At 50.7% G+C, this 13,954-nt stretch overlaps 2 protein-coding genes across 2 annotated transcripts; one reads left to right on the top strand and one right to left on the bottom strand.

Annotated features, from left to right (window-relative positions):
• Positions 1-82: 82 nt before the first annotated feature.
• Positions 83-577, top strand: HRG_01425 (tc5 transposase DNA-binding domain-containing protein; the record flags this gene model as incomplete). The annotated part of the gene is made up of 1 exon (XM_044859896.1): positions 83-577. The coding sequence occupies one exon, from the start codon at positions 83-85 to the stop codon at positions 575-577; it is 495 nt and encodes a 164-aa protein (XP_044726296.1).
• Positions 578-12,595: 12,018 nt separating this feature from the next.
• On the bottom strand, positions 12,596-13,367 carry HRG_01424 (shikimate kinase domain-containing protein; the record flags this gene model as incomplete). The annotated part of the gene is made up of 2 exons (XM_044859895.1): positions 12,596-13,042; positions 13,113-13,367. The coding sequence occupies 2 exons, from the start codon at positions 13,365-13,367 to the stop codon at positions 12,596-12,598; spliced, it is 702 nt and encodes a 233-aa protein (XP_044726295.1).
• Between the last annotated feature and the right edge of the window lie 587 nt (positions 13,368-13,954).

The following is a 13,954-nucleotide window of genomic DNA, read 5'->3' as shown; positions in this document are numbered from 1 at the left end:
CCGTCTGCCTTCAATCTGCTTTGTTCCACCCACGTCACTTCGTTTTGCATCAAGGAACATGGAAGCGCGTATTCTAGAAGCGATGCAATACATCGGCGATGTCCCTGATGCAAAAGTCGCCAATGTGGCCCGACAATTCGGTGTTCCACGCAATCGATTGCGTTACCGCCTCGAAGGCCGTCCTCCTAAGGTAGGCCGACCAGCCACGAACATGAAGTTATCGCGCCCAGAAGAGGCAGCATTATGTCGCTACATCGATCGCCTTGATAACGTGAACCTTGCGGTGCGCCCTGAGTTCGTCACCGACGCGGCAAATAATATTCTGCGTGAGCGATCCGGTCAAGCCGATTTAGTTATCGGCAGCAAGTGGACCTCTCGTTTTCTAAAGCGTCACGGTTACTTCAAGAAGCTCCAAAAAAAGCTCCACTCGGAGCGTCAGACATCGGAGGACCTCACAAGAGTCACCCATTATTTCCAAAATCTCCAGCAAGTCATCCAAGAGAAGGGCATACCACCTGAAGATATCTGGAATATGGACGAGACAGGATTTCGCATTGGGTTGGCAAGGATCAGCTGATTGTCACCAAAAGAAAGCGAGCTCATTATTTTGGTATCCCCGAGAACAGAGAATCTGCCACTGACATCGAGGCAATCTCAGCAAGCGGAGAGTCCATTCCACCTTTCTTGATTCTGTCTGGACAGATGCATATGACTTCATGGTATCAAATACCGGGACTAGACCCCGACACGGCCATCCGACCCACGTCAAGCGGTTACTCAAACGACGAAATCAGCTTGGAATGGCTTCATCATTTTGACAAACATTCGACAAAGACCTCGAGAAGCTCGAAGCGCTTGTTAATTCTCGATGGCCACGGCTCCCACCACACAAGGCAGTTCATTCAGTATTGCGACCAACATGGCATCATTCCATTTGGTATGCCTCCAAACCTCACGCATATACTCCAGCCCCTCGATGTGGTGGTTTTTCAGCCACTGAAGCACTATCACGCCAAAGCACTGGACGTGATGATTCTCTCACGAAGAGAGCAGGGCAAGGGGCATAATGTTTTTAGGGTGCATGTGTTCTCCTTCTTCTTCCTCCCTGTCTGCTGTACCATTCTCCCATTTATGCCCATTGCCCTCTCTTCTTCAGTCTTCCATCTCCTTCCTTGCTGACTTACTAATGCATAGGCACCCTCTCTCCGCGTCAGCGTGCCACGTCATCCCACTTTCATCTTGTCTCGTTCCTACACCTTCAGCTAGCTATCAGGCTTCAGGACCAAGTCTTAGACCCTTCTTCTCGACACACCCCCTTAGCTGTTGCCTATCCCTAGCAGAGGAACAGATACAACCAGACTTGCAAGGGCAACCTCAGTTGAGCCGGGCTAGTGTTCGTGTAGGTCGTGAGACGGCCTCATTCGGTGTTCCCTACAGTCCTTGATCTTGTCCTTCAGCGCCTCCAGCCTAGCCTCCAGTCTCAACCTTTCACCAATCTCTTCAAGCCCAATCAGCCGAAGGAATTCCGCTAGCTTCTGCTTTGGGAGAGCTTTTGTCAACCCATCGGCTCGCATTTCAGCTGTTGGAACCCAACGAGGGCGTATTCTGCTTCCCTGCACTTCCTGACGTAGCCAGTGTTGGTGTATATCAACATGCCGTAGCCTGGTTGACAACTTCGGACTTCCTTCTTCTAGGAGCCTTATAGTCTGCGTGTTATCGCACTCGACTACCAACGGCGACGGGATTTGTAGTTGCAAAGAACGGAGCAGTCTGCTGAGGAAGATGGCTTCCTTTGATGCTTCTGAAAGAGCGAGCAGCTCTGCCTCTGTGCTTGAGGTAGCCACAGTAGCTTGCTTTGATGCTCTCCATGCGACAGAGCCTCCAAATAGGGTCATGACATATCCCTGGGAGCTCTTCCTGTCGACTGAATTGTCTGCAAAAGAGGAATCGCTTGAACAGAGGAAAATCTCTGCTGCAGCCGGCTTTCTGCTGCCCCTTTTTGTGCTTCCGGAACTTCCGAGGCGTAGACCATATGATCGTGTGGCATAGAGGTATAGGATCACTCTGTCTGCTGCCTTCTGATGTGTCGGGCCTGGATTCTGATTGAAGCGGGCTAGTCGGGAGACTGCAAAAGCGATATCTGGTCTTGTTGAAATTGCTGAGAATAAGAGAGATCCGACCTTCTGAAGGTAGCTATGCTTGTCTTGGTCTCTTGCTTGGATCGGTTCTGAAACGAGTTCTTCGTTTGTGGCCATTGGGGTGCTAGGAGGCTTTATGCCTAGCTTGTCCGGAACATACTTATGAGCGATCTTGTCGATATAGGCATCTTGCGTCAGCCAGATCGTCCGACTAGGTCGGTGCCTAAGGATACGGATCCCTAAGAACCACTTTGGTTCCCCTAGTATGCTCATCTTGTATCGTTGCTGCAGGCCGGATATAGCTTCCGTGGCGACTTGCTGATCCCTTTTTCGATAGGCCCAGATGATGTCGTCGACGTAGAAGAAGACGATGACGGCTCCTTTCATCATGACGCATGGTTCCTGAGGGACTGTCTTGAAGCCAATCTTCTCGAGGGATGCAGTGAGATGCTGCTGCCAAAGAAGGGGAGAACGGCGAAGTCCGTAGAGGGCCTTTCGTAGCCGTAGAACTTTACCCCTCCTCTCAAAGCCAGGGGGCATCTTCATAAAGACGACTTCTTCTTCCTCAAGAGGACAATTTACGAATGCGTTGATCGCGTCCATCTGATCAAGCTCAAGGTCGTATTCAGCTGCTAGAGCCATCAGGGTCCGGAATGACATCCCTGCTAACGTTGTGGCTCTAGTCGGAAGGTCTCCTTTTTCTTGCTGGTTCCCACAGACCACAAGGCGGGCTTTGCACTTCCGAAGGATCCCGTGTTTGTCAGTCTTGTACACAAAGACCCATTGACATCCAAGAACCTGTTGTCCTCGGGCTTTCTTCCGAGGAACTTCCTCAAAGGACCCCATCTCTTCGTGTGAGGCTAGGTGGTCTCTTTGGGCTTGCATGAATTCCTCTTTGAATGGGTGCCTTTGGAGCTGCTTCTGGTTCATTGGTGGATCCGGGAGATCTCTCTTGTGCATATTCTTCGGGGTCGGTCTGAATTGCCTGCCTGCTGTGAAAGCTCCATGGCATCCGTCTTCAACAGGGGTAGGGACAAAATCAGCGAATCGGTCAAACAACTGGTCTTCCTGGTCTATCCCTGTCTGGTCCGATGCTTCTCGTGCTTTTGAAGGAGGGTCGTAAACACAGCGGGGATATCTGGCGAGAAGGTCTCGTTATCCACCCTCAGGGGTAGCAACAGGAAGCTGAACTGAAAATGCTGAAAGAGTGTCTTCTTCTTCTGAAGCTGGAGGTGTAAGAAGAAGCCTCTTCAAGTTCAAGGGCTCTCTCATAGTCTCCTTTTTCTTGTTCCTGGTCACGGTCTTCTTCGTCTTCAAAGTCGTCATAGAAGTCCTCGATATCTGATTCGGTATCGGTTTCTTCATCGAGGGCTACTTCTTTTGCTTGTTGATCTTCGGCAATTTCGATCTCCTGGACAAGCTCGTCGATGCTATCTGAGAGCGGCTGTTGAAGGAGCTTTCCATCAAAGTAGGAGTCTTCATCGAAAATCACATCCCTTGTTGAGATTACCTTCCGTAAAGAGGGAATCCAGATCCGGAAGATATTCGTTGAGTTGTATCCGACAAGGTATCCAATGTGTGCTCTTGGATCAAGCTTCTGAAGACGCTTTCGTTTCAACTGTGCGTTTGAAGTCATCGCGTAGGCCTTACAACCGTAGGCTCGAAGATGGGCAAGCTGTGCCATTTTTCCAGTAAAGAGCTCAATTGGAGATTTCCATGACTGGCTTGCACCCCTCAGGTCAGACGGCACTTTAGGCTCTCTTGGCGTTCGGTTCCGTAGGTAACATGCTGCTTCCACAATTTCCTTCCACAGGTCGTGGGGGAAGCTTTGAGGCAATTCTCATGACTCTAGCCCTTTCTATTGTTACTCCTCCGGATCGTTCGGCACCGCCGTTCTGAGCCTGGGTGTTTGGTGCAGAAGGTGCAGCTGAAATTCCTTTCTTTCGAAGCCAGGATCGAATCTTCTTCGTAAATAGCTCTCCGTCTGACCGGATTATCTTGACAGCAAAGCCGAAGTGCTCCTTCATCCAGCTGACGAAGTCTCGAAGGGCGGCCCAGTTGTGTTTCTCTCTGTAGGTCCGCATGAAATAGGGGAAAACCATGCCTGAAAAGGCGTCCGTGATAAACATCACCCGGACGAAGTCGTTATGACTGCGGGAAAGGTCGGTCCAGTCGATCCAAACCTCATGGCAGGGCTTGTCCTCTCTAACGGGAGTTCTTCGTGACACCTGCTTTCGAGCTTTTCCTCGGGCGCAGTGCTCGCATTCAGCAGTCTTCGGGCCCTTTATTTTGACTCCTTGTTGGAGACCTAGCTTATGAAGAGCTAGTGGGCCCAGGGTGGTTTTCCATATATGGAAAGGTGTGCAATCCATACTGGAGTATCGCCCCACATTTATTGCAAGTATTGCAATACACCTTTCCATTCTTGGTCCGTGCGCATCCCGCAACAGCTCACCTATATGGTCTCGGCAAAACGTGCCAAACACGACATGAATCAATGAAAAATCAAGGAACAGTTAACGTGAACGTAATGACAGACGACCGGTTAAGGGGATGCCAAGCAGAAATTTGCTCCTTTTGCAGGAAACAGGCGTAGAAGTTGAGCCAGGATTTTACCCAAAATCTGGGGACCCGCCACCACCCTCGGCCCCTTGCAAGATATCGTTCTTGAGCCAATGCTTTAAGCATTCTCCCTTTTCGACTTGTTTCGCGTCCAATTGGGCTCTTTCCCATGAGATTGTGCGACGCGCCCCTGAGAACACCCGCTCAGGTTCATCACTCATCGCCGGCATTGATAGGATGTCTATGGCCATTTGTGATAGCTTGTGCCATCGTTTTCTCTGTTGCTCTTGAAGCCACCATGACAAGGCCGTCGTCGGCGTAATGTCGTACGGATCACATGAAATGTAATCTTCGTACTCGTCCTGGCTTGACGGTCGAGTGCAATTCTGCAGGTTCCTTGAAATGCGATCAAACGCGTCAAGGTCCTCGTCATCATCGTCATCTAGTAAATGTTGCGAGAGGGCGCCATCCACAGTGTCTCGGTATGTGAGCCAAAGGTCTTTGACCTGTTTGAACGCAGGTTTTGCCACTTCTTCTTCCAATTTGCCTGGATGTATGTTGTGCGATAGCTGGGATGAAGGATCAAGGCAGCTGCATAATAGGGCGATGCTTCTGTCTTGCTATAATATTTGTCAAAGACTTCCCACCCTCGTTTGATCCTAAAGGACAGCTCGGTGTCTGATTTGTACGAGACCTATTGCACCATCTCAGCGCTTGCACAAGGAGATCAGAGGAATGGAAGGCATGGTACCAGGGCTTCATCAAAGCATCGGATCAAGACGTCCATCGTGAAGAGCACTTTGTCCAGGGTCGCATGATCCCCTTGTGTTGCTAATGTCGCTCGGGCGAACGGTTGAAGGATCTTCTCAATTATTCGGAGCCGGGCCCAATCTTCCGGCAATAGAAAATCTGCAGAAAGATCTTCGAAATGATTCTTGGTGTAGGTGTCCAGAGCGCTGGCAGTTTCCTGCTGAGTGGCAACATGCAGCATTTGATACCAGCTATTCCACCTCGTACGATTGTCAAGTGGAATGCCCCTCTCAGCGAGTTCCATAAACTCTCCACTGCGTCCTGATGAACTCCGGATGTTGACAACCAGGTTGTGGAGCTTACCAAGTGGTCCAAGGCGGCGAAATTCGGTGCGCTGCCTTTGAACTTTTGCCAGGTCATCTGCGTCTTCGCATATTTCGCCCTCTTTCAAGTCAATAGAATTCTGGAACAGGAAAGCTTGAACTGCCAAGTTGATAACGTGGCCTAGGCATCGGAGGCGGTGAACTTCAGGATCCCATTTGACGCCCTCTTCCTTGAGATACGTGCTCACTGCCCGGCAGAGGTGTCATTCGTGCTCGAATTATCCCCAACGATGCTTCCAAGGCGTCGCAGAATACCAAAGTCCCGCAAGATGGGAAGAAGTGTAACGAATTGCTCCCCCGGAATGGTTCGCCACAGGCCGAAGTGCAAGGAGAGCTTTCCGTCGTGCTTCTTGTGCGTGGTCAACAAAGTGGGAGCAAACTCCGAGAAGAAGGAGCCGATTGGGGGACGTCCAAATGTCAAGCGAGAGGTGAACCTTGGATTTTGCTGACTGGAGCTTCATTCGCACGATATCCTTGGCCGACTGGAAATGATTGTCGATAATTCGTGGAATAGTCGAGTGGGCGGAAGGAGATAGTCCTTCGCGACCGGGTTCAAGGTCGAAATGAAGAGGTGAAATTCGCGGGATTCGACAATTCGATAAGGAAGGTTTCGTGCGACGATCAGCAAAGCTAAGGCTTTGTTTATCTTGTCTTGGTCCAGGTAGCGTTTGAAGACCTCCGACTCAATCTCCGTTGTGCGGCCCAAGTCCCGTGCTTGCTGGTAGAGTTGCTCAAACCCTCAAAGATGGACGATTGAAGAGGAGTCAAATCTTCCACGACTCGAATATCGTGCTTTCCTCCAGATGTTTTCGAAAGTTAGTGGTAACTGAAGTTCTGTACGGGTTTGTCTGGGGACAATGACTGCAATAGAGAAGGCGATTTCGGCCCTTAAACTCTTCCTCCCCCTCTGCTGCAACGCGAGCATGCTTCCACGTTGCGATAGCCGCTTTGCCTCTTGTATTGCGAGATCTTGATGTCGTAGAGTCCGACAAAATAGATTCAGCATCGAAGAAGGATAACGTACTTGCAGTATCCATAGTTCGACAACTGACTCGTCCGACGCGTTGGTGCAAAATGGTGGGAAAGCGATTTGTGTTTGTGTGGGAATTAGCGGTGTTCAAGGCCCTCAGACCCTGGACGATGGCGCTGTAGGGGTCCCGGTCAGTGGCGCAATTTGGCCAATTATCGACTGAGTATTGAAATACTATGGATCCATATCCATACCCTGTCCATGCCATAGTATGGAAAGGGTATTTCCATACTTGGGTATGGAAAACCACCCTGAGTGGGCCTGGATGACCGAGGCGTGCGTGCCAAAGATTGCCGTCTCCTTGGGCTGCTGGACGAGGGTCTCTTGTGCTGTCCCGCGTTACAGCTTTGAAGATTGCTTCTTCGTTGAAGTCCCCTTGCCAAATTGGGTTGAATTCGACAACAAACTGATGATGCTTTCGAAGAAGGATACCAATGGTCTTGTTTCGCTGGACTAGTCGGGTTGGCTTAGAAAGAGTATCCCAGTGGATTCCTTCCCTCAGCAGCTTGTCGAATGAGATCAGGCTCGTTGAGAATCTCGGGCAGTAGGCAACATTTTTCAGTTTGAGCGTTCGGTAGGATCCATCAGGCATAGTCATCTTGTAGGTGACTTTCCCGTATCCTTCGATTCGAACCTCTGATTCGCCTGTGACAACATAGTCTTTCTTGGCCTTCTTGAAGGAACGGAATCGGCTGAGATCGTTGCAGATGTGAAGGGAAGCTCCCGAGTCAAGAAGGGAAGACCGGCGTAGAGGGTAGTCCGAAGAGGCAGCCGTAGTTCCTGACGAAAAGACGAAGGCTGGATTCGCTGTACCAACTATTCTTCCTCGTAGCTGTAGTTGCTAGTTCCGACCGGCCTTGATTTCTTCAATCTTCTTCTGAAGGTCAGGGCTTTCGCCAATTACTCTTTTGATCTTGTCGGCGATCCGTTTTGGAGCCTTTCTTGAATAGCTTGGTCGGCGGTCCTCAAAAACAAGCCAGCAGTCCTTAAGTTCATGGCCGATCCTCTTGCAGGCTGGACAGCGGTCTTGATCTTCATTTTCTTCTTCGTCTGATGAGGGGAGATGTCTTTCTCTTCTTTCGTGTTCCGTCTGCTTGAAAGGCGCCTCCTCTTTTTTAGAGGTCGAAGGTGCTGACTTGGGCGTTGTTCTTCGACCAACTCTCGGATTTGCCGGGCAACTGACTGGAAGGTCCATCGTTCTTGTGGCTGATTTCGATCGTGAGGCGTTTGACGACGAATGGAAACATCTGATCGCGGGCGTAGCTCTTTGTAGACTCTGTGCTGAGCTGCAGCGGCGTCTTCATCCAGGACTTTGCTGGCGTTCTTGAACGAAGTAGCAGTACCGTCACTAAGAGGTCTTATTAGCAGAGCAATGTCTCTCAGCCATTGTCCGGTCAGTGCTTCAATAAGGAAGTATTGGTCAGCTTGTTCAATAATTTCTTCCCACTTGGCCAACCAGGAAGAAACGGTCTGCTTTGAAAAGGACCTCAGGTGGGCAGTATATTGGCTTCTGATTCGGTCAGCCATAAACCCTCTCGACGGTGCAGTTGAGTCCTCGAGCTTTTTGATCCATTCGTAGAGAGTTTCATCCTCATGCAGAGAGGTTAGCTTTGCTGGGCTAATCGACTCGGTAATGACAGTCCGAGCAGCTGTAATCAGCTTGGTTTCATAGAGATACTCCTTGCGAAGACTCTCATATTGGCTAAACATGGCTGCATATGCTCTCTGCTGCGCTGGGGTTTGTTCAGCAAATTCATTAGCATCAGCAGCAAAATCCGTATAAGGAGGACGAATGGGGGGTTCCAGCGGGCTGTTGTCTTCATCAAATAACAGCTTGTGAATCGTCTTGTCAGTATGAGCTTTTAGTTCTTTGATCCACTTATCCCAATCTTGGGGTTCCCGTAGGATCGTCCGTTGGGTCGAAGTCCCTGTCTTTGTCATCTTTGCTGACGGAGGGGTGGGAATAGGTGTAATGATCAGATGATCGGTGCTTCTTGCAGCAGCCGGAAGTTACAGAAACGTCTGTTTCTCCCGGGCTCATAACTCTCACGAAGAGAGCAGGGCAAGGGGCATAATGTTTTTAGGGTGCATGTGTTCTCCTTCTTCTTCCTCCCTGTCTGCTGTACCATTCTCCCATTTATGCCCATTGCCCTCTCTTCTTCAGTCTTCCATCTCCTTCCTTGCTGACTTACTACCCGTGCCACGCCCCACCTTTATTTGGAACTCGCGAGCTCGCACCACCTAAAGGTGGTGCTCACCACCAACATACCCACACCACCACAATACCCAGAATTTCGACCGTCCGACTTCAGCATCCCTACATCTCAACCAATTCGCGGTCTCGTCGCTAGCTGAAATGGAAGCACGTACACAGGCCGCTCTTAGACACATTGAAAATTTTCCTGGTGCCAAAGTCGCAACTGTGGCGCGAGAATTCGGTGTAACACGTGATCGATTGCGATGCCGTCTTCAAGGCCGACCTCCTAAAATTGGTCAGCGAGCCAGGAACACGAGGCTTTCGCAACCAGAAGAGAAGGCCCTGTGTCGCTATATCGATCGTTTGGATAATGTGAACCTTGCGGTACGCGTTGAGTTCGTCACTGACGCGGCAAACTGCATCTTGCGTGAGCGGTCTGGCCAGAGTGGCGCTCCTACCGTGGGGCTAAACTGGACTTCTCGCTTCTTGAAACGCCACGGCTACTTCAAAAAGCGCCAAAAGAAGCTTCATGCAGAGCGCCAAGTCTCTGAGGATATTACACGAGTTAACGAGTATTTCCAGCGTCTTCAGCAGGTCGTGGAAGACAATGGTATACCTGCCGAGGACATCTGGAATATGGACGAGACTGGTTTTCGCATCGGGGTTGGCAAAGACCAGCTGATTGTGACAAAACGGAAGAGAGCTCATTATTTTGGCATTCCTGAGAATCGGGAATCTGCTACTGCGATCGAAGCTATCTCGGCGAATGGGGAGGTTGTTCCGGCATTTTTGATACTCGCTGGCCAGATGCACATGGCTTCATGGTATCAAATACCTGAGCTGGCTCCTGACACAGTTATTCGACCCACACCTACTGGTTACTCAAACGACGTGATCAGCCTGGAGTGGCTCCAGCATTTTGACAAGCACTCGGAAAAAACCTCAAGAAGCTCGAAGCGTCTTCTAATTCTCGATGGTCATGGTTCTCACCATACCAGGCAGTTCATTGAATACTGCGACAACCACGATATTATTCCCTTCGGCATGCCACCGAATCTCACGCATATACTTCAGCCGTTGGACGTTGTGGTTTTCCAGCCACTAAAGCATTATCACGCCAAGGCCTTAGATGTCATGGTTCGAGATGGCCTCATCAACATAACCAAGCTTGAGTTTCTCTCCTGCATTCAACAAGTACGATTGCAAGCTTTCAAGGAGAGTACTATACGCTCTGCATTTCGAAAGACAGGAATCTTTCCATTCAATCCACAAGTCGTACTTCAATGTTTGGAAGCTCGTCAAGCCAAGACACCCACACCTCCTCCCAATTGAGGACCACACTCTTCACCTTTCGAGACACCATTGACTCTACGACAAATAAACAAGGTAGCGGACAAATTAGAGATGGTCCTTGAAGACGATGAAAGCCTGGATCCCGACTTTTCTCACGATCTCAGTCGATTTATTCGGGGATCGCTATCTCTGGCTACAGAGCTCGTGCAGACAAAAAGGGACTTGGGACGAACCAAAATGGCGGAGCGGATCCAAAAACAACGTAAGGCTATGAAGAATATAAAGTTACAATCAGGAGGAGTGTTATCGGTAGCCCAAGGACGGGAAATGGTGCAACAAAGGGAAGATGATCAGATTGCTAGAGCAAGGAAGGTAGTTGAAGGCGCGGAGAAAAAAGGCGCATAACGCACGCAAGCGATGGTTTGAGGAAGCAGCAAAAAAGGCACGGCAATGGAGGGCTTCAGGGAGGTTAGAACGAGTGGAAGTATGCGATTCTGAGCGTGGTACGCGGTGGTTGAAGCGATTCTAGGTCGGGGAGTCGAAATTCTGGGTATTGTGGTGGTGTGGGTATGTTGGTGGTGAGCACCACCTTTAGGTGGTGCGAGCTCGCGAGTTCCAAATAAAGGTGGGGCGTGGCACGGGTAATGCATAGGCACCCTCTCTCCGCGTCAGCGTGCCACGTCATCCCACTTTCATCTTGTCTCGTTCCTACACCTTCAGCTAGCTATCAGGCTTCAGGACCAAGTCTTAGACCCTTCTTCTCGACAGATTCGAGACGGCCTTGTCAATATCACGAAGCTCGAGTTTCTTTCTTGCATTCAACAAGTACGGTCGCAAGCCTTCAAATCAAGTACGATTCAATCCGCGTTCCGGAAAACGGGAATATGGCCTCTCAATCCGCAAGTGGTGCTGGAGATATTGCAAGCTCGTCAGATGCAAAGGACGCCCACTCCTCCCCCTCGTCCAGAACTATTTTCTTCACCATTCGAGACGCCATTAACTCTTCGGCAAATAAATAAAGTAGCAGATCGGCTAGAAACCGTATTGCAAGAGGATGAAGATCTAAATCCCGAGTTTTCTCGCGATTTGGGTCGCTTTATTCGGGGTTCCCTATCTTTGGCCACCGAATTGGTGCAGACCAAAAGGGATCTGGGAAGGACAAAATTAGCTGAACGTACCCAACAACAACGAAAAAGTGTGAAGAACGCGCAAATGCAATCGGGGGGAGTCTTGACGGTCGCTCAAGGGCGAGAAATGGTGCAGAAAAGGGAAGAAGACCAGGTCGCCAAAGCTAGAAAGGTGGTCGAGGCCGCAGAGATGAAGGCACGCAACGTGCGCAGGCGGTGGTTTGAAGACGCAGCAAAAGGCACGTCAATGGAGAGCATCTGGAAGGCTGCGACGAGCGGAAATTTGTGATTCTGAGCGCGGAACGCGATGGTTGAAGCGATTCTAGTTGGAAGAGTCAATAATCTGGCTATTGCGGTGTACTGGCTACTGCGGTGTCCAGCACCAGCTTATGGAGCTGGTGAGGAACGAACGCGAAATAAATGGGGCGTGGCACGGGTAGCCCATCCTGCCTTACCAAATGGGGAACACAGCCTCTAGGGGCCTGGGTCATCCCTAGCGGGGGCGCTCCCGTCATTTACCGCCGCCTCAAGCACCCGTGTGGGCGACATCACACGCATGCCCGTCACGTCATCAACGGCGGCATGCGGACGACCTCGCCTGATGGTCGAAAATTCCTCGGGCCGCCTGCGCAGCGCGTTAGCCACGCAACCAACACCTCAACAACGCCGCAAACTCTCAACGTCACTGAGTCCAACCCCTATGATATCCACCAACCACGATAGGAGACAAGATGCTCAACATTGAAAGACATATGCGCAGACAGGATGGAAGAATACGCGTTTTCATCCCGGGCTTCGGCTATAGGGGTTTTCCTGTATTGGTAACGAATAGAGGCTCTAGGGCTATGGCCGGCTAGTGTAATAAACTACTACTACTACTACCATGATGGAAAGAGGTCCCTTATCCAACCTCACTATTAGTTCGCACCTAGATCGTTAAACCGTTTCACGACATGTCCCAGATATGCCACTCAGCGGTTTGGGTGCCAATGGAAATTACATTTGGCCGATGCGAACGCCGCCGACAAGGAAGGTCCCACTCTTCTCATCAAGTCATCCCAGTAATAAATAAGTAACATGAATTTGCTGTGTTTAAATGTGTAAACACAGCCGGCCTAGTTCTGGTCCTGCTGGTAAGCCTTGGTGATGTCACACACCCTGGCCCAAGCATCCTTCTTGACCTCTTCGATGCTGCGGTCGGCGTCGATGCTAATGACGTCCGTCTCGTCTTCAGCCGGCCGCTCGATGATTTTGAATTGGCTGTGAACCATGTTGGAACCCATGTAGTGACCCTGTCGCTTCGTGACCCGCTGGAGCAGCGCCTCTACGGGCGCGTTGAGGAAGATGAAGTGAACGAGGATTTCGTGGTCGTAGTAGGCGGCGACTCGAATCACATCTCGATACTTGCGTTTCAGGGCTGAGCAAGTCATTATGACACCATCAGACCCACGATCGATTTGACGCATAGACTCGTCGCGGAGGGCGGTGAGCCAGTCCCAGCGGTCTGCGTCTGTAAGCGGAGTGCCGCTGCGCATCTTATCTAAGTTCTCTCCAGTGTGGTGCTTCGTCGTCCATTTGTATTAGTCTATTCGTCGCCCTCAAGCAACTCGCAGGACCTCAGCAAGTTCGTACCGCATCGCCTTCAATGTAGGGCATGTCGAGCGCATCAGCCAGGTACTCGGCCACTGTCGTTTTACCGCACCCGGCTGGGCCGTTTACCAACCAGATGTGGTAATGTTTCCCCGCCCGATCATTCGTATGTGCCGTGTCGTCGATGGTCGTCGGCGGCGAAGCCTTGGACGAGGCCCCTTCGAAGGGAGTCGCAGATGCCGTGGTGTCGACGATGACCTGCTCGTTGACAGGCACGGCCTTATCGTACAAGAACATTTCTCCAGTAGCAGAACTACACCAAGACATGGATCGCTATGTTTGGGCTTGGCTCTAATGCTTGGTCGGGAAGAAGGTGAGAAGGTCGTCTTTCGAGCAATTGGGAGTGAGTCGAATGGAAGAAATGACGTTTCCGGACTTGTCGTGACAAGACTAAGAGGGGCAAAGCAAAGGACACGATGTCCTGGCTTGGTAATGCGCCCAGGCTCATGGTGGACCAAGCTCACTCGCTAATCGGTAAGCTATCAAAACCCGCATGCGATGGATGGCTGTTGTTTTGCATTGTCCCCAGTTTTTGGCGACGAGATGCCGCTATACAGTACCTCAGGGGCTTACAGAGAGGTACTGGCCAAGGATGTGTGGGCCGGAGCCCGCTCCGAAAGTCTGCGATGGGCTACCCAAAAAAGTGTGTGCAGCTCTTTGGCATCAACTTTGACGTCACTATTACGATATGTGAAGCAGCAAATGCAATTTCGGCACCCATGGGTCGCGTTCGGCTACAGGTTCGTTCAGCTCCCAGGCGGAGCCGGCCGTCGTAGCGCTCTTAATTTGTCGGTCGTACTACTTCGTCAAGATTGCGTAGGTCA

The sequence above is a fragment of the Hirsutella rhossiliensis genome, assembly GCF_020360975.1.
Source record: "Hirsutella rhossiliensis strain HR02 chromosome Unknown scaffold00001, whole genome shotgun sequence".
Classification (NCBI taxonomy): Eukaryota; Fungi; Ascomycota; class Sordariomycetes; order Hypocreales; family Ophiocordycipitaceae; genus Hirsutella; species Hirsutella rhossiliensis.
This window is presented reverse-complemented; position numbering and strand designations above follow the sequence as displayed.